The sequence below is a fragment of the Staurois parvus genome, unplaced genomic scaffold, assembly GCF_062004578.1.
Source record: "Staurois parvus isolate SC_StPar_1 unplaced genomic scaffold, SC_StPar_1.0 ptg000259l, whole genome shotgun sequence".
In the NCBI taxonomy this organism is placed as follows: Eukaryota; Metazoa; Chordata; class Amphibia; order Anura; family Ranidae; genus Staurois; species Staurois parvus.
Window position 1 is genome coordinate 429172 of NW_028318055.1, and position 26099 is coordinate 455270.

Genomic DNA, 26099 nt, shown 5'->3' on the forward strand with positions numbered 1-26099 from the left:
GTGTATTAGATGAGTTCACACTGCAAATATAAAGCTGTGTGTCTCTAAGCACAGGAGGCGCCCTGCTATTTTTTCAGGAGGAATTCCAGGCAGAAGGCATCTTTTTAGCGCACTGTTTAGCACCAATGTATTTTTTAGATAGTCTTCATAAGATAGCAGATCTTCATTTGTTTAGTTCGACAGCTTTAAGCCACCTGACAGCTTTTCTGTCTCTTAAGGACAAGTGAGGTATCTATACTTTGGTTCCTCGGTGTACACCCCTGCAGGGGTCAATATAGAGGTCCCATTCTTCCTTTTAGATTGTTATTTATTTCATATGATGAAAGATTCAACAGATGACATTGTAAACTGTAAAGGCAGCCCTAATACCTAGAACTCCTGGGTGGGTAGGAACTCAAGTCAAAGATTCTGGCAGGGTAACATTGCTTTAAACAAACATTTACCTAGTGAATGCAATGTTAAAGATGACTGCCTACAAACCCACCCAAAATGACAATATATACAATAGTGCAACATTATAAAATGCTATTATTCTACCAATGTAAATAAACACCAATATACAATGTCGTGCAACACATTGAAGTGATATAGTGAATCAATGTGACAAACTCCTGCGCTCCTACCCAAAAACTAATACCTACCAACAAAGGTGAAGCTGCTAATACAGTCATATACCCATAGACAAAAAATATAAATGAAACACAAATGATGCAGCGCTACTACCACAATTCTTCACACATAAATGAATAAGTGAAACAGTGCAAAATTAGTGACACAAATAACATAAACACACAATATTAAATAGTGCCAAAAAACTCATAAATAATCACGTGACAAGTGTCAATAGGAGGTCCTAAAAGGACCAAATAACATAAATGGTGCCCCAAGTAATCCAATGGGATCCAATAGTGTTCCAAATCAAACAAGTAAGTCATAACAGGACTCAATGTGCTAAAAAAAACCTCCAACCGGAACTAAAAATCAGTTCCCACCGTATAACACAAAACACATCCACCATCAGGGTTTGCCCTGATGAAGTCACGTGTTAAGCGTGACGATACGTGTTGGCGGTGACGCACTTCCGGTCGGACGCCTTCTTTACTTACATTGGACACACATGCAAGTACATCTGATCTGAGGTTTGATTTACATGTGATGTACAAGATGATTTTAAATGTGAGCATATTTGATATGTGATACTTTGGTGAATAAATAGTGTTACACGATGCAAGCATTCACTTCTGAAATTATGAAAGAATAGTGCAGCGCTCAAAAAATGATACCAATGACAAAAAAACATTCAACAGTGATAAATATTAGTGCCAACCCTTAATCAAAAACAGGAAATTAAGTGCCAAACCATGATCATAAACATAATGTGCATACATTGATAAATATTGCTTCAAAAAAATGTCCAATAAGGAAAAAAAAACTATAGTAGTGCTCACACAGTGCCACACAAATAGAATCACATAAGTGTTTAAATTAAGAACAATGTCCTTTCAGTGAAAAAATATATATTCATGCGGTGTGCAGCTGTGATGATGAATAAAACCGTGACTGTGTCAAAACTCCTTCCATAAATGGCTAAATTGCCCCCTCACCTCCTCCTACTGACCCCAAAGGGCCAACAGGCTTGCAGGATCACCTGGATCCTTGTATTTGTAATGGCCAGCAGCTTCCTTCCTTCCCTGGATCTCCTCAGCAGAATTCCAAAGAGCCCTAGTCAGTCAGGGCAGTCCTGGGGAGTAGTAGCTCACCAAACCAGTGAGCCAAAAAGAAACTCTCTAAGTGTAGTATTAAATCCACTTGTTTTTATTTCCAAAGAGTAAAAAGGATAACACTCACATTGCAGACAATCTTCCCTCCTCACTGATGTGTGGGTGTACTGCATGCGAATGGGACCTCTTGGGTGTAGCAAGATGGCGTCTCCCGCCGGAAATGCGTCACCCCGCACCGGAACTACGGACCCAGATGAAGTCACGAGTAGACGGTGACGTAACGCGTAGGTACGCGAGTCCGTAGTTCCGGTGCGGGGTGACGCATTTCCGGCGGGAGACGCCATCTTGCTACACCCAAGAGGTCCCATTCGCATGCAGTACACCCACACATCAGTGAGGAGGGAAGATTGTCTGCAATGTGAGTGTTATCCTTTTTACTCTTTGGAAATAAAAACAAGTGGATTTAATACTACACTTAGAGAGTTTCTTTTTGGCTCACTGGTTTGGTGAGCTACTACTCCCCAGGACTGCCCTGACTGACTAGGGCTCTTTGGAATTCTGCTGAGGAGATCCAGGGAAGGAAGGAAGCTGCTGGCCATTACAAATACAAGGATCCAGGTGATCCTGCAAGCCTGTTGGCCCTTTGGGGTCAGTAGGAGGAGGTGAGGGGGCAATTTAGCCATTTATGGAAGGAGTTTTGACACAGTCACGGTTTTATTCATCATCACAGCTGCACACCGCATGAATATATATTTTTTCACTGAAAGGACATTGTTCTTAATTTAAACACTTATGTGATTCTATTTGTGTGGCACTGTGTGAGCACTACTATAGTTTTTTTTTCCTTATTGGACATTTTTTTGAAGCAATATTTATCAATGTATGCACATTATGTTTATGATCATGGTTTGGCACTTAATTTCCTGTTTTTGATTAAGGGTTGGCACTAATATTTATCACTGTTGAATGTTTTTTTGTCATTTGTATCATTTTTTGAGCGCTGCACTATTCTTTCATAATTTATTCACACTGTGTTTGGTATCAGTTTTGGGTGCTGGCAGCTAGAGAAGAGGTTTAGTAGGTCCATTTGTATAGCGCAGGAGGATTTCGGATTATAAGCATTCACTTCTATTTCCTGAGGGATCCAGTGGCTGCAGCCACCTTATGTGCCTGAAGAGGAGATCTGCTGCCCTGTGATCCTGTGCTGGAATCTGTACATGAGGGGAGGTCAGTGTGGAGAGCTGTGGAGGATTACCTACTATTAGGGTCCATGTGTTAGTGATCCTGAAGGCCTTTTGACCCTGTGCGGGTCGCAAGAGGGAGGTGAGCGGGCAATTCAGCCATTTTTGGATATCTCTGCACATTTATCAGCACTTTCTTTTTTTTTTTTTCCTTCTTCAAGAATTGCTGTGGACATTATATATGGTTTTTTGTATATTGTCAGGTGTTTTACACCTCACGGGACTTTATCAGTTCTTAGTTTATGCGTTTATTGGGATGCACGTGCGTTTTGTGTTATATGGTGGGAACTGATTTTTAGTTCCGGTGGGAGGTGCTAAAAGCACATTGAGTCCTGTTATGACTTACTTGTTTGATTTGGAGCACTATTGGATCCCATTGGATTACTTGGGGCACCATTTATGTTATTTGGTCCTTTTAGGACCTCCTATTGACACTTGTCACATGTGATTATTTATGAGTGTTTTGGCACTATTTAATATTGTGTGTTTATGTTATTTGTGTCACTAATTTTGCACTGTTTCACTTATTCATTTATGTGTGAAGAATTTTTATGGTAGTAGCGCTGCATCATTTGTGTTTCATTAATGAAGTGATATACAGTCAGGTCCATAAATATTGGGACATGGACACAATTCTAACATGTTTGGCTCTATACACCACAATGGATTTGAAATGAAAGGAACAAGATGTGCTTTAACTGCAGACTGTCAGCTTTAATTTGAGCGTATTTACATCCAAATCAGGTGAACGGTGTAGGAATTACAACAGTTTGCATATGTGCCTCCCACTTATTAAGGGACCAAAAGTAATGGGACAATTGGCTTCTCAGCCGTTCCATGGCCAGGTGTGTGTTATTTCCTCATTATCCCAATTACAATGAGCAGATAAAAGGTCCAGAGTTCATTTCAAGTGTGCTATTTGCATTTGGAATCTGTTGCTGTCAACTCTCAAGATGAGATCCAAAGAGCTGTCACTATCAGTGAAGCAAGCCATCGTTAGGCTGAAAAAACAAAACAAACCCATCAGAGAGATAGCAAAAACATTAGGCGTGGCCAAAACAACTGTTTGGAACAGTGGTGGGCAACCTTTTTTTTCAACTGAGCCAAATCTCGCCAAAACCACGATTGAAATTTATTTTGAGAGCCACATTTTTAAAACTGAAAATACATCTCCCATATAGTAATTCATCCCCCATAGTAATTCATCCCCCATAGTAATTCATCCCCCATATAGTAATTCATCCCCCATAGAGTAATTCATCCCCCATAGAGTAATTCATCCCCCATATAGTAATTCATCCCCCATAGCAATTCATCCCCCATATAGCAATTCATCCCCCATAGCAATTCATCCCCCATATAGTAATTCATCCCCCATATAGTAATTCATCCCCCATAGTAATTCATCCCCCATAGTAATTCATCCCCCATATAGTAATTCATCCCCCATATAGTAATTCATCCCCCCATAGTAATTCATCCCCCATATAGTAATTCATCCCCCCCATAGTAATTCATCCCCCATAGTAATTCATCTCCCATATAGTAATTCATCCCCCATATAGTAATTCATCCCCCATATAGTAATTCATCCCCCATAGTAATTCATCCCCCATATAGTAATTCATCCCCCATATAGTAATTCATCCCCCATAGTAATTCATCCCCCATAGTAATTCATCCCCCCATAGTAATTCATCCCCCATATAGTAATTCATCCCCCCCATAGTAATTCATCTCCCATATAGTAATTCATCCCCCCTATAGTAATTCATCCCCCATATAGTAATTCATCCCCCATATAGTAATTCATCTCCCATATAGTAATTCATCCCCCATACAGTAATTCATCCCCCATATAGTAATTCATCTCCCATATAGTAAGTCCCCCCCCCCATATAGTAAGTCCCCCCCCCATATAGTAAGTCCCCCCCCATATAGTAAGTCCCCCCCCATATAGTAAGCCCCCCCCATATAGTAATTCATCCCCCATATAGTAAGTCCCCCCCCCCCATATAGTAATTCATCCCCCATATAGTAAGTCCCCCATATAGTAATTCATCCCCCATATAGTAAGTCCCCCCTGTGTCAATTCACTTACCTTTGCTCCGCGCGTTCCTCTCGTCGTGCTTCCCGCGCCGTTCTGGTCTTCAGGGCGAACTGTGAGAGGAGAGGAGTTCGTCACGCTGCCCCGCCTACATCCTGGCTGCCCCGCCTACATCCTGACAGCTGCAGAGTCCTGACTTTTGGGGCGGCCGCCCGAGAGGAGGGAGGGGAGCGGGCGGCCGTCCGAGAGGAGGGGAGGGGAGGGGGCGGCCGCCCGGCACACGCCCGTCCGGGGGGAGGGAGGGGAGCGGGTGCCCGGCACACAGAGCCGCATTTAAGCTTGTAAAGAGCCGCATGTGGCTCGCGAGCCGCGGCTTGCCGACCACTGGTTTGGAACATTCTTAAAAAGAAGGAACGCACCGGTTGGCTCAACAACACCAAAAGACCTGGAAGACCACGGAAAACAACTGTGGTGGATGAGTGAAGAATTCTTTCCCTGGTGAAGAAAACACCCTTCACAACAGTTGGCCAGATCAAGAACACTCTCCAGGAGGTAGGTGTATGTGTGTCAAAGTCACCAATCAAGAGAAGACTTCACCAGAGTGAATACAGAGGGTTCACCACAAGATGGAAACCATTGGTGAGCCTCAAAAACAGGAAGGCCAGATTATAGTTTGCCAAACGACATCTAAAAAAGCCTTCAAAGTTCTGGAACAACATCCTATGGACAGATGAGACCGACATCAACTTGTACCAGAGTGATGGGAAGAGAAGAGTATGGAGAAGGAACTGCTCATGGTCCTCAGCATACCACCTCATCAGTGATCATGGTGGTGGTAGTGTCATGGCGTGGGCATGTATGGCTGCCAGTGGAACTGGTTCTCTTGTATTTATTGATGATGTGACTGCTGACAGAAGCAGCCGGATGAATTGTGAAGTGTTTCGGGAATATTATCGGCTCATATTCAGCCAAATGCTTCACAACTCATTGGACGCTTCACAGTGCAGATGGACAATGACCCAAAGCAGACTGCAAAAGCAACCAAAGAGTTTTTTAAGGGAAAAAAGTGGAATGTTCTGCAATGGCCAAGTCAATCACCTGACCTGAATCTGATTGAGCATTTCACTTGCTGAAGACAAAACTGAAGGGAAAATGCCCCAAGAACAAGCAGAAACTGAAGACAGTTGCAGTAAAGGCCTGGCAGAGCATCACCAGGGATGAAACCCAGCATCTGGTGATGTCTATGCGTTCCAGACTTCAGGCTGTAATTGACTGCAAAGGATTTGCAACCAAGTATTAAAAAGTGAAAGTTTGATTTATGATTATTATTCTGTCCCATTACTTTTGGTCCCTTAATAAGTGGGAGGCACATATGCAAACTGTTGTAATTCCTACACCGTTCACCTGATTTGGATGTAAATACCCTCAAATTAAAGCTGACAGTCTGCAGTTAAAGCACATCTTGTTCGTTTCATTTCAAATCCATTGTGGTGTATAGAGCCAAAAATGTTAGAATTGTGTCGATGTCCCAATATTTATGGACCTGACTGTAGTGCTTAAAATATAGGCAAATATTTACTCTATCCAAATTGTTATAGTGCTGTCAGTTCATTCAAATATCATCACATCATATAGTATTTTACGTTGTGCCACCTTTTGTATTCCAACACCCAAAGAGAACTATCACCTTTTGGGTTTGACCCCATAAATATAAGATGGCCAGGGGCTGACTCAGCATAAATTTACCTTTATAAAATAAATATCTATTTTGGGGTGTACTAACCCAATCAAACTAAACTTTTTTGCTTTAGCGGGTATTTTTGTCTAAAGAAACTCACTTTGCCCATTACATGTCAGTATAAAGGGGCTCCCTCAAGGCATTAATATTCATCTTGCCACTGCTGTTTCCTCAGTTGTGTCAGCTGGTAAAAATACCCAATGCTTCTGTATATTGGGGAGCATGTGACCTTCTCTCATGTCATGTTGCCATTTACCCTTGCATCTGACATTGATACAGGGGATTCTGGTGAACGGCCCTGAATGGGCAAAGTTATCACGTCTGTTTAATGGAAATGTTGGGAACCCACTGATGCAATATATGGCCCAAGTTCACTTATATATTAAAGTAAACCTGTAAACCATTAAAAAAGTTGCCTAAGAACATACAACATAAGGTGCTGCTACTACTTATGTTAGTGAGAATGAACTCTTCTATGTGCTCTGTTCCTATCACTCATCGTTCTCTTTTCCTAGACGAATATCTCGTTGGCCAATAAGACATTGTCATTGAAAAAGATCTTTGATGGTGGGCAGGGTGTTGTACCAAAGGGCTGAATTTAACTTAGAAGTTCTAGAAGTCAAGATCATATTTAGAAATAAAATGAAACCAGGATCAGAGGGTCTTACAAAACAGGATTTTCTGTCTAATAAAGGTACATTTTAGGAACCTTGTGGTGGCTACTTTCTCGAATCTTGAGATCAGCTTCACACCTATGCTGCCTGCATATTTAAAAGTATGTTCAGATACCTATCACGAAGAAGAAAAACAAGCAGGGTACTTTTCTTGCTGTGTTGTACCCACAAGAAATTAATTGGCCTATGCAATGTATTAAAATGTGCAGTACATTGACGCATTCATTTATTTTGTTAAAAATAGGATTCAGGTTCCTGTTTTGAAAAAAAAAAAAAAAGCACTTGCATAGGTTTCGAATGGTCCCATTAAAGTTAAAATAACTAGCACTCTCACTTTTTTTGAATCGATGGAACTTAATTAAGGTGTTGTAATTTATCATGTATTACTTGCTCATTACTTGTGACTCCGTGGAATAAAACAACACTAGGAGGCCATAGCTGAGCTTGGGGAAAGAGCCTCTTTAAACAGGGAAGATGGCCAGAGTAGCTTAGTTACCAATTTTAAAACACAACTAAAAACTAAAGAAATAACGATAAAATCGTTATTTCCCTCACTTTACAGCCACTATTAAGTGGCCTTATTACAAGCACATGGTCACTGTATTTGTTCTTAATTTTGACTTTTAATAATACTGTGGATATATAAACCTTTTTTTTTTTAGCTCTGCACCCCCTCTTGTATATCTGTCTCTGAAGGTTTTATATGGTGCCTTTTGGTGTACAGCTGCTGTTAACTTTCATATTTATTGAAGCGTTCACTTACTCTGTTTTATATAATCATGTGATATAAATCAATCAATTAATTTGAAAAAATAAAGTCCATCATAACATGTAGATGTCACTTTCAGCGTTGCACTCTTCTGATATTCCCAAATCAAAATCACCACGCGCTCATGAAACTGCCTTCCCTTCTGGGTATCACCAGACCCACATGCCTTCCACTCTCATGGTCGTCGTGTATCGCCTGTTAAATCTCCAATTGTGGTATCAGCATGTAGACTTCATAATCTCCATATATCTCCTTACTCCTCTCCACCAACTTTCATGGTCATGTAAAATAAGAGATAAACTCCAGCGGTACAGTAACTAATATCATCTATTTTATTGAATAAGTGAAAGTTCACTCACAAAATGAACTAGTAAAAACACTTGTTATATTCAATCTAGTGACATGCATGTGTCGTGCTCTCACCACCTTCGGATCCCACAAAATGGCGCTCCCACACCACTTCCATTACGGTTCACAACGTCACTTCCGGTCACCGCACATCCTCACCCTTAGGGTGAATAAAATAGATTATATTGGGTACTTGTCCGCACTTCTCCCTTCCCTCTAGCTGACGGCGAGGCGGGCCTGCAGATGGGCCAGGGGAGCCCGGGAGACCTCACGCCAGGGGTGCGGAGAGGCTGCCGCCGATTGCTTCACCTGACAGGTGAGCCCTGCTGCTTGCCCGCAGCAGGGCTAAAGGTAGAAAGAAACTACATGTCCCGGGCGTCGGCCAATAGGAATCCAACATCCTTGTTTATGTATAGTTACCGATTTTATCTTTTTAGCGAAGGCAATGACTAACACTGTGCGCAGTGAAAAACTAGAATTGAATTGGTTAACTGTGTACTAAGAAATTTTAAGTTGTACAGATGATGGACAATTTGATGACACAATGTTTTTCCTTAGAGTTACATAAACAAGTCACTCAGCAGAGCAAATAACCTGAGCTTGCCTGGGTTTTAAATTACATTCTAAATTTTGATTTGTAGGTGTCCTCTTATGCCTCACTGTTACGCTTATTCCTAGCTATATCAATAAATTAGGAAGAACATCAAAGTTGCTTTGGACTCCATTCATGTTTAATATCTGTGTACTGTACTAAATATCTTACATTACAATTAATGACAAGAAAGGGTGGTAAAACTGTGCTTACATGTGCTATTTTGTTTGGTTATTATTTCCACCATTTAATATATATGTGAACAAGTAGGTACTACGCCCGGAGATAATCCCCACGGAGGCGGAATATCAGTGCTCTGGCTTTGTGTGTCTTGCCAGCACAGATGCAACTGAGTGAGGATTGGTGTAGCTGACACTCGTCTTCCCGAATAGTAAACTTTATTGAACGAGTGAAATGTGCATATAGAATGGCGTACGCGTTTCGACAATAAGCCTTAGTCATAGCCATAAAGTACAAGTCAGGACATTACATTTATATATACCAAATAAATGAATTTAAAAAAGACTCTTCATTTAAAATATATATACATTCATTTTTAAGGAACATATCAATATTTATTATCTTTAGTATCAAACTAGAAGATGTTTTGTTTTGCCCTGTTGACGGACTTAACTTAAACTTTGCACATGTAAGATTCCCCTTTTTACAGATGCCTTGTGCTGCATATACTTGCCTGCATTCCCCCGCCACCTTACATGGGGGAGCAAAATTACATAAAAGGTACTTCAAGTATGGAGCAGTGAATCACCCCATTTTTTTCCCATGTGACAATGCTGGTTCTTGGTGATTGGGGTGCTGTCACATGGGGGCAGGGAGAGAGGGCTCAGCTAGGATTTGGTGCTTAGGCAAAACACAAGCTGTGGCAGTGGTCCCATCAGCATTTCTGTGTCTTAGTACAGAGGGGCCAGCAGCTGAAACCATAGCATGCAGTGGTGGTCCGGGCATCCAGCACTTCTAGGAGTGGCAGGCGTGAAGAACAAACAACAGGACATATGAGTATTAATAGAGTTCTTTTACAGCAGTTTTTTATAGCTACAAAGATGTTTAGTGACCATGCCAGCACAGGGTCGCTTGTAGCCAGGGGCGGACTGACCATTTGGAAACTTGGGCACTGCCTGCCAGAGGGTCCGGGGTCAGTAGGGGGCCCCATTAGATGCCCCTGGTACTTTTTTCATAGACTTTTTTGAGTTTGGGCAAGGACACAGGGGCCCCATGATCCCCTATTGCCCAGGGGCCCCATGAGTTGTCAGTCTGCCTCTGCCTGGTACCTTTTTCATAGGCTTTTTTGAGTTTGGGCAAGGACACAGGGGCCCCATGGTCCCCTAATGATCAGGGGCCCCATGAGTTGTCAGTCTGCCTCTGCCTGGTACCTTTTTCATAGGCTTTTTTGCGTTTGGGCAAGGACACAGGAGCCCCATGGTCCCCTAATGATCAGGGGCCCCATGAGTTGTCAGTCTGCCTCTGCCTGGTACCTTTTTCATAGGCTTTTTTGAGTTTGGGCAAGGACACAGGGGCCCCATGGTCCCCTAATGATCAGGGGCCCTATGAGTTGTCAGTCTGCCTCTGCCTGGTACCTTTTTCATAGGCTTTTTTGAGTTTGGGCAAGGACACAGGGGCCCCATGGTCCCCTATTGCCCGGGGGCCCCATGAGTTGTCAGTCCACCCCTGCTTGTAGCCAAGCTGCTAAAAGAAGAGAGAATATATTCTTTCCTTGGCCGTGTCTGTATATGCCACCACTTCACTTCTCCCTGGCTTCTGCAAGTTCTCTACTGGTTCGATGAGTCGAATACATGTCTCCCCCACCACACACAATGGTTTCTCTTGCCAGCTGTGCAAGCCGGTGGGAGAAACCACAGTGTGTGGCAGGACAGCAGGTATTTCATACACTTTGAGGCCAGGGAGCAGTGAAGTATCAGCATTTGAAGACAAGGGCTACTGAAGAGGTGAGCCTATTCCCTCTTCTTTCAGAAGGTACGGTTTGGTCTTCAGCACAGGGTCACTTTAAGCAGACCTTTTATTTGTGTTCCAATAGCAGAAGCAAAAAGTCACAATGCAATGTCTACATGCAGAGGAAGAAATGGATTCAGAGTGACTTGTAATGAAATTATATGGTAATTGTAAGTGCTGAGACAAGCAGAAATAGCGCACATTCTGTTTCTTTAGAGATGCATCACATTTGTGTCATCATGTGTGCTATAGAACACGGTACTCAGTGCAAGTTCACGTTGCCGGAATCTGATCTTATTAGTTTGAATGATTTTACTAAATTAGTTGTGTTTCATTTATGCATTCAACTTGGGAGTGCATATAAGGAATGATACATTTGTTTAGTTGGTTATATTTGTGCAGCATACTTTATTGGGAAAACAGAGTATTTTTGACAAATTTGACACTTTTGGACATGAAAGAAATAAAGAGGTTACTTTTCCTGACCTGCTATGGAAAATGCTGGTTACTTAACCATCGTACTGACCCACTGCGTTCAATATATTGTAAGTCACCATATATATTTTAAATTCTGAATGAGTTTGCAGATCAGAAAAGTCAGTAAAAAGAGTCTAAAATCCTTATTTTATGTTGCTCCTGAGTTGGTGGCCAAGAGTACTGCAGCAAGAAGGTCAGCTGGCTCCATGATTCTTTCATGACAGTTTTCCTGACATTGGATGATCCAAACGGAAAAAGAAAGTTGGTCATCATTTCGTTAAATGATATTTAAAGCCTAACCTTTTTTAACTTTTGCATAGAGTAGGGAAGGGTTAGAAGTTTGCGTTTTCGTTGCTATCTTTGTTCCCTCGGGGCAGATTTGTGCTGGAGACCATTGTCTAATTTTTACAGTCGGCACCGGAACAGGTGAGAGAAGATCTTCCAATAGGGATGGCTATTCTGGTGACAACTGCCGAACAGGAGATTTTCCTACTATTTCTCTGGGACAAGAAGTGAAGATCTACCTCTGCAACAGGACACAGAGAAAATATCCAACAAATATCCAAAACAAAAACAAAAAAGAGTCACTAATTGAAGAGGAATAATCACTCAGTCACATGTTTTGTATTGTATTTAGGAATATTAATCTATAATTGATTTAATGATAATAATTTTGTTTATATGATTATTTGGCACTAAAATCACTGTAATTGGATTTATTAATCTTATAGATTACTGGGATTTTAAATTAATTTAAGGGTAAAAAATCACTCCGTCACAAATTTTGTATTTTATTGAGGATTATTTATTTGCAATTGATTTCACACTGATAATTTTTGATTGGTTGGCACAAAATCACTTTTAATAGGTATTTATTAATTTTTTAATGGGATTTGCAATTTAAAAATAATTATGGTGTAAGGGTTATTATGAGGTATTAAGGAGCGCAACATACATTGGTGAAATATTTTGATACACAGTGGTAGTTATGTGTTTTATGTTGGCGATCCACTAGAATTGAGGATATTTTGGCTCGCAGGTTATATAAATTTATACATAAAAACAAAAAAGGGTTGGCGTTGGATGTAGATGTACATTAACCATTAGCCGCCCGGCCAATGGCCGTTTGGCGGCTTCAGATGTGTATCTGCATTCCGGGTGCACGCCATTTGGCATGCTCCCGCACATGCGCCGTTTGCGCTAGTGCAGAGCGGCGCAGCAGTGCGATCTGTCACCGGCCGTGCACCTTGGACACGGCCGATGACAGATCCGAGTACCGGCTCCCGTTGCTGGTACCATGTGACCTGCTGTGACCAATCACAGCAGGTCACATGACAGTTGTATACAATGGATGGCTTCATTCATGATGCCATCCATTGTATACTAGTGCCTAGCTGTGAATGGTCACAGCGATCACATGCACATGTCATGTGATTAGCTGTGACCAAATCACAGCTAAGCACAAAAAAAAAAAAAAAAAGCTGAATGAATCGATTTCATTCAGGTAAATGCTTGCTTATAGCAAAGTAATTCTTTGCTATAAGCAAATTGTGTAAAAAAAAAAAAAAAATACTGATCACTTCCCCAAAGTAGTACAATGTTACTATGGTAACATTGTACTATTTTGGTCATAGTAAAATATGAAAAAAAATCTTAAAAAAAATAAAAAAAAATGTAATAAAAAATTAAATATAATAAAAAAATAAAAAAAAATTAAAAAAAAAAATATATATATTTTTCATACTGTCACCAGTCAGTGTCCCTGTTCACCGCCATGCCAGTTATATGATGACGCTGTACTGCACTGGTGACAGTATGTAAAAAAAAAAATAGTGAAAATTATTTTTTTCATTTTTTCATTTTCCGAAAAATTATGACAAAAAAATACAACTTCAAAAAACTCGCCATGCCTCTTATGAAGTACGTCGGACTGTCTACTCTGAAAAAAGGGGTCATTTGGGGGATATCTGTACTGTCCTGACATTTGGGGGATATCTGTACAGTCCTGACATTTGGGGGATATCTGTACTGTCCTGACATTTGGGGGATATCTGTACTGTCCTGACATTTGGGGGATATCTGTACTGTTCTGACATTTGGGGGATATCTGTACTGTCCTGACATTTGGGGGATATCTGTACAGTCCTGACATTTGGGGGATATCTGTACTGTCCTGACATTTGGGGGATATCTGTACTGTCCTGACATTTGGGGGATATCTGTACTATTCTGACATTTGGGGGATATCTGTACAGTCCTGACATTTGGGGGATATCTGTACTGTCCTGACATTTGGGGGATATCTGTACCGTTCTGACATTTGGGGGATATCTGTACTGTCCTGACATTTGGGGGATATCTGTACCGTCCTGACATTTGGGGGATATCTGTACTATCCTGACATTTGGGGGATATCTGTACTGTCCTGACATTTGGGGGATATCTGTACTGTCCTGACATTTGGGGGATATCTGTACTGTCCTGACATTTGGGGAGATATCTGTACTGTCCTGACATTTGGGGGGATATCTGTACTGTTCTGACATTTGGGGGATATCTGTACTGTTCTGACATTTGGGGGATATCTGTACTGTCCTGACATTTGGGGGATATCTGTACTGTTCTGACATTTGGGGGATATCTGTACTGTCCTGACATTTGGGGGATATCTGTACTGTCCTGACATTTGGGGGATATCTGTACTATTCTGACATTCTTGGACCTCAAAAAATTAGATTGGCTGTCAGTACTTCAGGATTGATCAATATTCAGATCTATCCCATAGTTTGTGAACTCTATAACTTTCCTACAAACTAAAAAATACATCCTAATTTGGGTTATTTTCACCAAAGACATGGAGCAGAATACATCTCGGCCTAAATTTATGAAGAACAATTATTTATTTGTAAACTTTTATAACAGAAACAAAGCAAAACGTGTTTTTTTTTCAAACTTTTCGGTCTTTTTTGTTAATTTAGCAAGACATAAAAACCCCGGCGATGATTAAATACCACCAAAAGAAAGCTCTAGTTGTGTGAAGAAAATGATAACATTTTAGTTTGGGTACAATGTTGTATGACCGTGCAATTGTCATTCAAAGTGTGAGAACGCTGAAACCTGAAAAATGGCCTGGGCAGGAAGGGGGTAAAAGTGCCCGGTATGGAAGGGGTTAAGGAGCGCAACATACATTGGTGAAATCTTTTGATACACAGTGGTAGTTATGTGTTTTATGTTGGCGATCCACTAGAATTGAGGATATTTTGGCTCGCAGGTTATATAAATTTATACATAAAAACAAGAAAGGGTTGGCGTTGGATGTTATGTACATTAAAGGCACAAATAACATTTCTGACATATAGACAATAAAGCGGTGTGACATGTTTCTTTTATTCTAATAATATAGTGAACTTGAATGAAAGTATAACTCCGTCTTTGTCTGTTTTTTCAGTTCTGCACAGAATTAAACCAGCCATCTTTACCTAACATACGCAAGTGGAAAGGAGTCAGAGGATCGTGGAAGTGCGTTGTTTCTGAAAAGCCATTATTAGGCCCTAACGAGGTCTGTGAACTTCATTGTATGTACAATTACATTGTATGTAATCTGCTTTGACAGTCGCCTCACCAATGCTATTCTCATTATTTTTTGGCAAATCACAGCTTTCCTGCTGTTCTTTTCAAAGTTCTATAGCGCTCCGGCTTCATTTTTTTTTTTTTTTTTGCAGCAGGGCAGTTAATACTGTTTCTACTTTAGGAACAATGTCTTTTCCACATGAAAGCTATACCCACCCATTATCATCATTTTCAATGACATTTCAACATAGCAACCTGCTGTAAAGGTGAACTTAGGTTTGCTGTTGATGTATTTGTTTTCCAGCTTCATACAGAATAGAAATGTTTTCCTCTCTAACCATTTAGCTCCAACCTCATTTGCCCTTAGGTTCACACCTATGCAGTTTGAGTTTGATTCCTTTCTGTAGTGCGTTTTGCACATGCGTTTTTTTGCCACATTTTTTTTTCTTGTTGCTAGGCAGATTTAAAACGTAGCAAAACCGCACTACATGCTTTTCTGCAGCGAAGTCTATAGAACCAGAAACTTTTTTCTGTTTAAAAAAGTGCCTGACCCATTCCAAAAAACGCATTGGGTGAAAATGCGGAGATGTGAACGCGTCCCATAGGAAATCATCTTAAATGGACTGTAGTGCGTTTCTGCAAAACTCTTAAGTGTGAACCTGGGGTTATGGTTTAAAGCTGAGCTTTGCCACTTATGGGGCAGGTGAACGTTTACCATATATACCATATATACTCAACATCAGGAACATCCAAATCACAATTTATGATGAAGTTACGTCTGTGGTCGTCGTTTTATCTGCCAAAGAGTTTTGTTTTCATGCATTTATTCCTGCGGCTAACACAGCCAGACAGCAGAGACACATTGGGGACCTTCATTCTCTTTATTGCAGTTTTGCCGTACAGCTAGGTCACCCCATGTTGGCAGGTTCTTTGTCGGCACATGTGCATGCAGCACACCTGATTGGCCCTTAGTGTTGCCACGCCCTCTTCTGGTCTGAAATCCAGTTTAGTCATAGTTGCAGGAGAGTGATGTAAAGTCAAAGTCAAGTACTTGCAGTATTTGTATTTAAAAATACATTGAAGGATTTAGTGAATGCATACAAACATTCACTGGTGTGAACCTGGGCAGGGCATTTTTTCTCAGAGAATAGGTGAAAGAACTCCCCCCCTCTAATGCAGGCCATAGACGGGTCGAAAACCGCGCGTTTTTTCGGATGATAAATGAAAAATCGGTCGTTCGTTAAGCCGGCGTTACCACCAACGATTACAAAAATCGGCCGACCGAGTCATAAAGTTCACCCCATATAACAGCCAAAACTTCTGTTCCTTCCAGGTCATGGCTCATGCCATACGGTAGTACGATTTGGCCGTCATTGCCGCGCAAATCGGTCGTTTTCCACAAATTTTCCAACATGACTGATAATCCAAAAGTGCAAAAAACCCGAAAACTGGCCGACCAATTAACCCACTAACAGTGCGAATATTGGCCGATTAATCTTTCAGATGAAAAATCGGCTGATTTTCAAACCATCTATGGCCGGCATAACTCATTCTTTCTCTCCATCCCCTATACACCTCTGAGCATTGTCCCTCGATTTCATCCCTACTCACCTCCCAGAACCACTCCTTTTACCCCCCCCCCCAGTAATAATGAACCCTGACAACAAAATACCACCCCAGCAATATTAGACCCCCTGCAGCAACAACAAATCTCAAGGCAGCCAGCATTAATAGACCCTCCAGCAGCCAGCAACAGAAGACCTTTCCTGTAACAGTAGATCCCTCCCAGCAATATAAGACCCCCAGTAACATAAGACTCCCCCCAGAAACAATATACATACAAAAATAGGACCCTCTCCAGTGACAATAGATCCCCCAGCATCAATAGACCTTCCAGCACACCCCAGCACCCTTGGCTATTACATACACTCAGTGCTGGAGGTGCCAGAACTGCGATCCCCCACATTCCTGCTGAAGAAAAGCCCTGCTTCTAGGTTTTTGTCCCCCAACATCAAATTCCAGGAAGTCATGCTGGCAGTACAGTATGTAAAAAAAAAAATAGTGAAAATAATTTTTTTCATTTTTTCATTTTCCGAAAAATTATGACAAAAAAATACAACTTCAAAAAACTCGCCATGCCTCTTATGAAGTACGTCGGACTGTCTACTCTGAAAAAAGTGGTCATTTGGGGGATATCTGTACTGTCCTGACATTTGGGGGATATCTGTACTGTCCTGACATTTGGGGGATATCTGTACTGTCCTGACATTTGGGGGATATCTGTACTATTCTGACATTTGGGGGGATATCTGTACTGTCCTGACATTTGGGGGATATCTGTACTGTCCTGACATTTGGGGGATATCTGTACTGTCCTGACATTTGGGGGATATCTGTACTGTCCTGACATTTGGGGGATATCTGTACTGTCCTGACATTTGGGGGATATCTGTACTGTCCTGACATTTGGGGGATATTTGTACTGTCCTGACATTTGGGGGATATCTGTACCGTCCTGACATTTGGGGGATATCTGTACTATTCTGACATTTGGGGGATATCTGTACAGTCCTGACATTTGGGGGATATCTGTACTGTCCTGACATTTGGGGGATATCTGTACTATTCTGACATTCTTGGACCTCAAAAAATTAGATTCGCTGTCAGTACTTCAGGATTGATCAATATTCAGATCTATACCATAGTTTGTGAACTCTATAACTTTCCTACAAACTAAAAAATACATCCTAATTTGGGTTATTTTCACCAAAGACATGTAGCAGAATACATCTCGGCCTAAATTTATGAAGAACAATTATTTATTTGTAAACTTTTATAACAGAAACAAAGAAAAACGTGTTTTTTTTTCAAACTTTTCGGTCTTTTTTGTTAATTTAGCAAGACATAAAAACCCCGGCGATGATTAAATACCACCAAATATGCTGGCAGTCCATACCTAGGGTCTATAGTGTAGTACATGCAAATGAATACAGGTGATGGAGGCAAGCAGGTTATTTCTATTCCTTTGCTCCTCGCACTGCTAGCAGCAGCCATGTACACAACAGGTGCTCTGCCTGGATGCCGTATTGTAAATTATGCAGAGCACCAGCACAGGCTTGGATGAGCTATGCTAAGCAGACCATGAAGTTCTGGGATCTCCGGCGCTCACCTAGACTCCTCTTCTATGTGATCCATAATAGTGCTTTGCTATACGTTTGCTATCTGAGACTATTCAGTGTATCCATATTAGTATCAATACTACCATCATGGTAATACTGCTATGAGGATTGCATACCTGTGAAATAAATACATGTATCCTACCTTGGATCTCGGGGTGAATGGGGCTCAAAAGTAACTGGTGTAAAAGAAATGACACATTACAGTTCTAATCAGTCTTGAATATGGACTAGTCCAGATATTACCAGGCATAGTACTTTCCCTGAAAGTACTCCTCTGGGTCTTTATACTATTAAAGTGTTACTAAACCCCGGACTCCGCATTCACTATATCTGCTCTCCCCGGACCCCGCATTCACTATATCTAGTCTCCCCGGACCCCGCATTCACTATATCTGGTCTCCCAGGACCCCGCATTCACTATATCTGGTCTCCCCGGACCCCGCATTCACTATATCTGGTCTCCCCGGACCCCGCATTCACTATATCTGGTCTCCCCGGACCCTGCATTCACTATATCTGCTCTTCCCGGACCCCGCATTCACTATATCCGCTCTCCCCGGACTCCGCATTCACTATATCTGCTCTCCCCGGGCCCCGCATTCACTATATCCTCTCTCCCCGGACCACGCATTCACTATATCTAGTCTCCCCGGACCCCGCATTCACTATATCTGGTCTCCCAGGACCCCGCATTCACTATATCCGGTCTCCCCGGACCCCGCATTCACTATATCTGGTCTCCCCGGACCCCGCATTCACTATATCTGGTCTCCCCGGACCCTGCATTCACTATATCTGGTTTCCCCAGACCCCGCATTCACTATATCTGCTCTCCCCGGACCCCGCATTCACTGTATCTGGTCTCCCCGGACCCCGCATTCACTATATCTGCTCTCCCCGGACCCCGCATTCACTATATCTGGTCTCCCCGGACCCTGCATTCACTATATCTGGTTTCCCCAGACCCCGCATTCACTATATCTGCTCTCCCCGGACCCCGCATTCACTGTATCTGCTCTCCCAGGACCCCGCATTCACTATATCTGGTCTCCCCGGACCCCGCATTCACTATATCTGGTCTCCCCGGACCCCGCATTCACTATATCCGCTCTCCCCAGACCCTGCATTCACTATATCCGCTCTCCCCGGACTCCGCATTCACTATATCTGCTCTCCCCGGACCCCGCATTCACTATATCCTCTCTCCCCGGACCACGCATTCACTATATCTAGTCTCCCCGGACCCCGCATTCACTATATCTGGTCTCCCAGGACCCCGCATTCACTATATCTGGTCTCCCCAGACCCCGCATTCACTATATCTGCTCTCCCCGGACCCCGCATTCACTGTATCTGGTCTCCCCGGACCCCGCATTCACTATATCTGCTCTCCCCGGACCCCGCATTCACTATATCTGGTCTCCCACAGTACAGGCAACATAGAAATGAAATTATTTTAGTAAATATAAACTGCTAAATACATTTTCTCATCAGCAGTTAGAGCAGTCTTGTGACTTCTATCAGTGTTCAGCAGAGCACTGGTTAAAGCTTGTAGGAGGAGTTTTCTTTCTGGACCTCTGTCTGGACAGTGCTGATTGGCCCTGTGCTGATCACATGCACTCTCCCAAGATGCACTCTCCCAAGACATGAATAAATGGCAAGCATGAAAATGCCCTGCGTTCAGGGAGAATTTTCTACATCATTTGCTGGGGAGTTCAGAATGGATGCTAAGAGAGCATGCCCTGATAGCAGAACCAGAGAATTTAAATGGTTAAAGAGATCTATATACAGTTGTGTTGAAAATAATAGCAGTCAGACATCACTAACCAGATCAATCACTGTTTTTGGTGGAAATGATATTTCTACATGGCAAATAATTTCCTAGCAGGTGTAGTAGAGTCATAGAAATCCAACAGACCCAACAGTCATGACATGCATGCTGCTGATTCTGTGTCATTGGATCACTCTTTGAAAGGGGCGTGTTCAAAATAATAGCAATGTGGAGTTCTATTAGTGAGGTCATTCATTCTTTGAAAAACAGGTGGCAATTATTGCCCTTATTTAAGGAAGGAAGGCAGCAAATGTTGGACATGCTGGTTACAGTGCATTTCTCTCTGAAATTCTGAGGAAAATGGGTCGTTCCAGACATTGTTCAGAAGAACAGCGTATCTTGATTAAAAAGTTGATTGGAGAGGGGAAAACGTATAAAGAAGTGCAGAAAATGATCGGCTGCTCAGCTAAAATGATCGCAAATGCTTTAAAATGGCAACTAAAACCTGAAAGACGTGGAAGAAAGCGAAAAACTACCATTGGAATGGATAGAAGAATAGCCAACATGGCGCGGACTCAGCCAACAATCAGCTCCAGGAAGATGAAAGAAGGTGTGACGTTCCCTGTGAGGACTCAGCCAACAATCAGCTCCAGGAAGATGAAAGAAGGTGTGACATTCCCTGTGAGGACTGTTACAATTAGAAGACGCCTATGTGAAGCCAAGCTATCTGCAAGAAGTCCCCGCAAAGTCCCACTGTTGGACAAAAGACGTGCTGAAGAGGTTACAATCTGCCAAAGAGCACATTGACTGGCCTAAAGAGAAATGGTGCAACATTTTGTGGACTGATGAAAGTAAGATTGTTCTTTTTGGGTCTAGTGGGCGGAGACAGTTTGTCAGACGACCCCCAAACACTGAATTCAAGCCACAGTACACTGTGAAGACCGTGAAGCATGGTGGTGCAAGCATCATGATATGGGAATGTTTCTCATACTACGGTGTTGGACCTATTTATCGCATACCAGGGATCATGGATCAGTTTGAATACATCAGAATACTTGAAGAGGTCATGCTGCCTTATGCTGAAGAGGAAATGCCCTTGAAATGGGTGTTCCAACAAGACAACGACCCCAAACACACCAGTAAACGTGCAACATCTTGGTTCCAGACCAACAAGATGGACGTTATGGAGTGGCCAGCCCAATCCCCGGATCTTCATCCAATAGAAAACTTGTGGGGTGACATCAAAAATGCCGTTTCTGAGGCAAAACCAAGAAATAGAGAAGAACTGTGGAATGTGGTCCAATCATCCTGGGCTGGAATACCTGATCACAGGGGCCAGAAGTTGGGGGACTCCATGCAACACAGATGTACAGCAGTTCTCAGAAACAGTGCGACTACAACCAAATATTCATGAAGTCATTCAAAGGAAAGCAAAATCTTCAAACATTTCTCAGTTTATATAGTGAATGTTTGAGTTTGTAAAGAAGAATACAAACACGGCCATTTTTTTGACCCGTCTAATATTCACTTTTCTTCATTTTTTTAGAGGAACGACACAAATTTGATGTATTTTTCTTCATGTTGTGATTTGGAATAGAATGTGTCGTGTTCCCAATGCATTTGTGTGGATGGAAATAAAAGCTATTAGAAGGATTTGCAGCTTTAGTCACTTTTTTCAACACACTGATATTATTTTGAACACAACTCTAGATATGTGAGAGATTTTCTAACTTGTATGATAAGTGCCTCTGACTGCCTTCTTTCAGTACAGAAGAGGCCGAAAACTGCTAGCAATGCTTGATACTGGTAACATTTAGCACTCCATAGTCTCTGGATTATTAAACACTGCGATTATTTTGAACACATCTGTATATACCAGGGGCGGACTGACCATTTGGAAACTCGGGCACTGCCCGAGGGCCCGGGGTCAGTAGGGGGTCCCATGAGATGCCCCTGGTACCTTTGTCTTAGGCTTTTTTGTGTTTGGGCAAGGACACAGGGGCCCCATGATCCCCTATTGTCCGGGGGCCCCATGACTTGTCAGTCCACCTCTGGTATATACAAGACTAGATCAATAGGAAGGGAAAGAGAGGATAAGACGAGATTGGACAGTGGTGTTTTGGGGTGGGAATGGGGATAAAGTTTACATGTATGATGTAATAAGATTTCATGGTTGTTTTGTAATGTATTTTTTTCTTAAAAGAAAATTTAATAAAAGATATAATTTAAAAAATAAAAATAAAATCCGTGGCTGCTTACTTGTCCGGGGTCATTGACTCACTATACAGCGAATCAAGAATCAAGATTGCCTTGCACCTTCAAAAAACGAGTCTATAACAGCAGTTTCCTGGCTGGTTCTCTTTAAGTCTGGCCAGTTTCTACCTTCCTCAGCACTGCAGCATAGGAATTGGAGCCAATAAAATGATAAAATAAAAAGCTTTTACTTGCTAATGAACTGAATAAAACCTGCATAGGAAGACAAATCCTAGTAATGCTATTTTCAGCAGCCATCATTTATGGGACAAGATGCAATTTGCGCATTGTTGATGAGTTTGCTGATATGGCAGGAAGTTTGCCTGTCATTAATACCAGTTTAATGGAATCATATTGATCAAGCAAGTGTATTGTTTCAGCATTTGGCTCTGGCATAATTCCTTTTAATAGCTTACAGGGTGCTTTGCGATCATTCGCTTGTACATGTCCTGAGATACTTAATGCAAAGTCATTTTTACCGTAAGATAACTGCTGCAAACAGTAGCGAAGGGATGTCATGCAGAAAGTCAACACTGTCCTTAAAGTGTAGTGACAACCCTGTGGGTTGACTTGAGGCCGTGTCCTGATAGGTTTTTATGGGTTACAATTTATAGCGTCATTGGCATTATATTATTTCTATTTACTCGTTTTATGGAGATGTCATTCTGCTGTAATCAGTGGAGGTAAATGAAGGTAAGTAGATTTAGTGTGCACATAAAAAGTGACCCTGAGGGATAAACAGTTTGTACTGAGCTAGTTCTTTCATGGCTTGGGCTCTCTTTTATATTTTGTTTTTATACTGATGAGCATATTTGGAACACAATGTTTTTGCATGTATACTATGGGATTATCGTAGTGGTTCTTAACCCTTTTTTGTGTAACAGACCCCTTTTACCTTCTTAGCGGTGTTCCCGAGTGTAGCTCGGGGTAAAATTTCTATACCAAGAGCAGTAACCCCCCCCCCGAGCTACACTCGGGCTTACCATGCGGCGTTACTCTGGGGTCCCTGCAGCACTTACCTTGTCCTTCGCTCCCTGTGATGTGTCCCCTGCAGCGTCCCCGGCCATCTCCTCCGGCTGATGCCAGCATCCGGCTTCCGTGTTCCGGTCCCTGTGACGTCGGAACGTTCGGGCGGCGGAACCGGCGGGAAATTTGAAATTTTTTAAAAATGTCATTTTTGCTGTCATTGCTGTTTCAATGCATTTCACATACATTGTGTCCCGAGTGCTTTGTCCGGCGCCCTGCCTGCATTTTGACTGTTCTTTCTGCCTGGAAACTTAGAAAAGTCCATGGCGTCCAAAAAGCGTCCCTTTACGTCAAAAGCGGTTTTAGAACAGCGATAGTAAATCAGAACCACTTGCAGAATTGAGTGATAATGATTCGTGGGGGAAATTCCTCATCAGACACTGAAAACGATTTTGCGACTTTGCTCAGCGATGTGCGAATTTGCCTCTGTATTTCACATTTCAGTGTTTTTGGTTTGATTATATTATTGAATTAAATTTATTATTATTACATTATTATTTTTTATGATTATTTATTAAATTATAATTTATGATTTCGTGTTTCAAGTTTTATCCTCCCCGGGATGTTTACTAGACTCTTGTTCGGACAGATTTCAGTGAGTTATTCCTAAAAATTACAGCCTACAATAAAAAACTACATATTTCCATGCAAAAAAATGGTACCGCTTTCAGCACAAAAAATCGGAAAGAATCATACCGCCGAGGAGGTTAAGAATCTGACGAAAGCTATGGACCCCTCCCCAGAAATATTTACATAAACGCAACATTTGAATAAAGTAAATAATCAACAAAAAGCTGACTCCTATGAGGGAGTGACACAAGATGGTGGTTGTGCAGAGAATGGTGATGCAAATTTAAATGGTAGATATGGGCCAGCAACACACTTAGGGGTTGGCGCAATAGGCAGAGGCAGGATGCATTTTCTTACATTTTTTTCAATGGGAAGCCACTGATTGGGACACGGGGGAGAGCTGTATGGTGGATGTAAATGTTATTTTTTCTTGTACCAAAAGTTTTATTAAACATGGTGAAAAAAAACATACAAACCTTAACAACTCATATGATACAAAGCAGCACCAGCCAATAGAGGACAAGGAAACACCATGCATAGACACAGGAATACACATGTAAGGGGCCCAGATGGTACACTATAAGGCAGAAGGCTGCGAAGTCTACAATCATGCTATGGAATACATAAGAAACATTGAAGAGAAACAACAAAAACACAGAGAGCCTTGCCATCTTGAGGAAATATTTTCCTGAGAGTCATAGAACTCTTGGGTTGCAAATTGTATGGAGGAAGGCTCTATAAGGGCATGATTAATCTCTGAAGATCTTTTAATGTTTTTATATATATATATATATATATATATATATATATATATATACACACACACATACAGTGAAAGAAATAAGTATTTGATCCCCTGATGATTTTGAATGTTTGCCCACTCACAAAGAAATGATCAGTCTAAAAACAAAAAATTTAAAAGAAATGCATGTCTAACAAATGATGACTGATCTGCATGTTCATGAGGGAAAGAAGGATTTGATCCCCTATCATTCAGCAGGATTTCTGGCTCCCAGGTGTCTCTCATACAGGTAACAAGCTGAGATTAGAAGCAGTCTCTTAAAGGGAGTGATGCTAATCTCATTGTGTTACCTGTATAAAAGACACCTGTCCACAGGAGCCATCAAACCATCAGATTCCAAACTCTCCACCATGGCAAAGACCAAAGAGCTGTCCAAGGATGTCAGGGACAAGACTGTAGACCTACACAAAGCTGGACTGGGCTACCAAACTATGGCCAAGCAGCTTGGTGAGAAGGTGACAACAGTTGGTGCAATCATTCACAAATGGAAGAAACACAAAACAAGTGTCAGTCTCCCTAGGTCTGGTGCACCATGCAAGATCTCACCTCGTGGAGTGTCAATGATCATGAGAACAGTGAAGAATCATCCCAGAACTACACGTGAGGATCTTGTCAATGATCTCCAGGCAGCTGGGACCACAGTCACCAAGAAAACAATTGGTAACACACTACGCCAACAAGGACTGAAATCCTGCAGTGCCCGCACGGTCCCTCTGCTCAGGAAAGCACATGTCCAGGCCCGTCTGAAGTCTGCCACTGAACATCTGAATGATGCAGAGGAGGACTGGTGGGAAGTGTTGTGGTCAGATGAGACCAAAATCCAGCTCTTTGGCATCAACTCAACTCGCCGTGTTTGGAGGAGGAGGAATGCTGCCTATGACCCCAAGAACACCATCCCAACTGTGAAACATGGTGGTGGAAACATTCTACTTTGGGGGGGTTTTTTTGCTAAAGGGACAGGACAACTGCACTGCATCAAAGGGACAATGGACGCGGCAATGTACCCTCAAATCTTGGGTGAGAACCTTCTGCCCTCAGCCAGGGCATTGAAAATGGGTCATGGATGGGTGTTCCAGCATGACAATGACCCAAAACACACGGCCAAGGCAACAAAGGAGCGGCTCAAAAAGAAGCACATTAAGGTCCTGGAGTGGCATAGCCAGTCTCCAGACCTTAATCTGATTGAAAATCTGTGGAGGGACTGAAAGTTCGAGTTGCCAAACATCAGCCACCAAACCTTAATGACTTGGAGAGGATCTGCCAAGAGGAGTGGGCCAAAATCCCTCCTGAGATGTGTGCGAACCTGGGGGCCAACTCCAGGAGACGTCTGACCTCTGTGATTGCCAACAAGGG

The 26099-nt window shown here is 42.0% G+C and overlaps 1 protein-coding gene across 1 annotated transcript in view; it reads left to right on the forward strand.

Annotated features, from left to right (window-relative positions):
- EEPD1 (endonuclease/exonuclease/phosphatase family domain containing 1) overlaps positions 1–26099 on the forward strand; it is a 208967-nt gene that overhangs the window by 145538 nt on the left and 37330 nt on the right. Inside the window, exon 3 of the mRNA XM_089681092.1 lies at positions 15024–15134. Within this exon, the coding sequence (XP_089537218.1) occupies positions 15024–15134 (111 nt within the window). The remainder of the gene's footprint in view (positions 1–15023; positions 15135–26099) is intronic.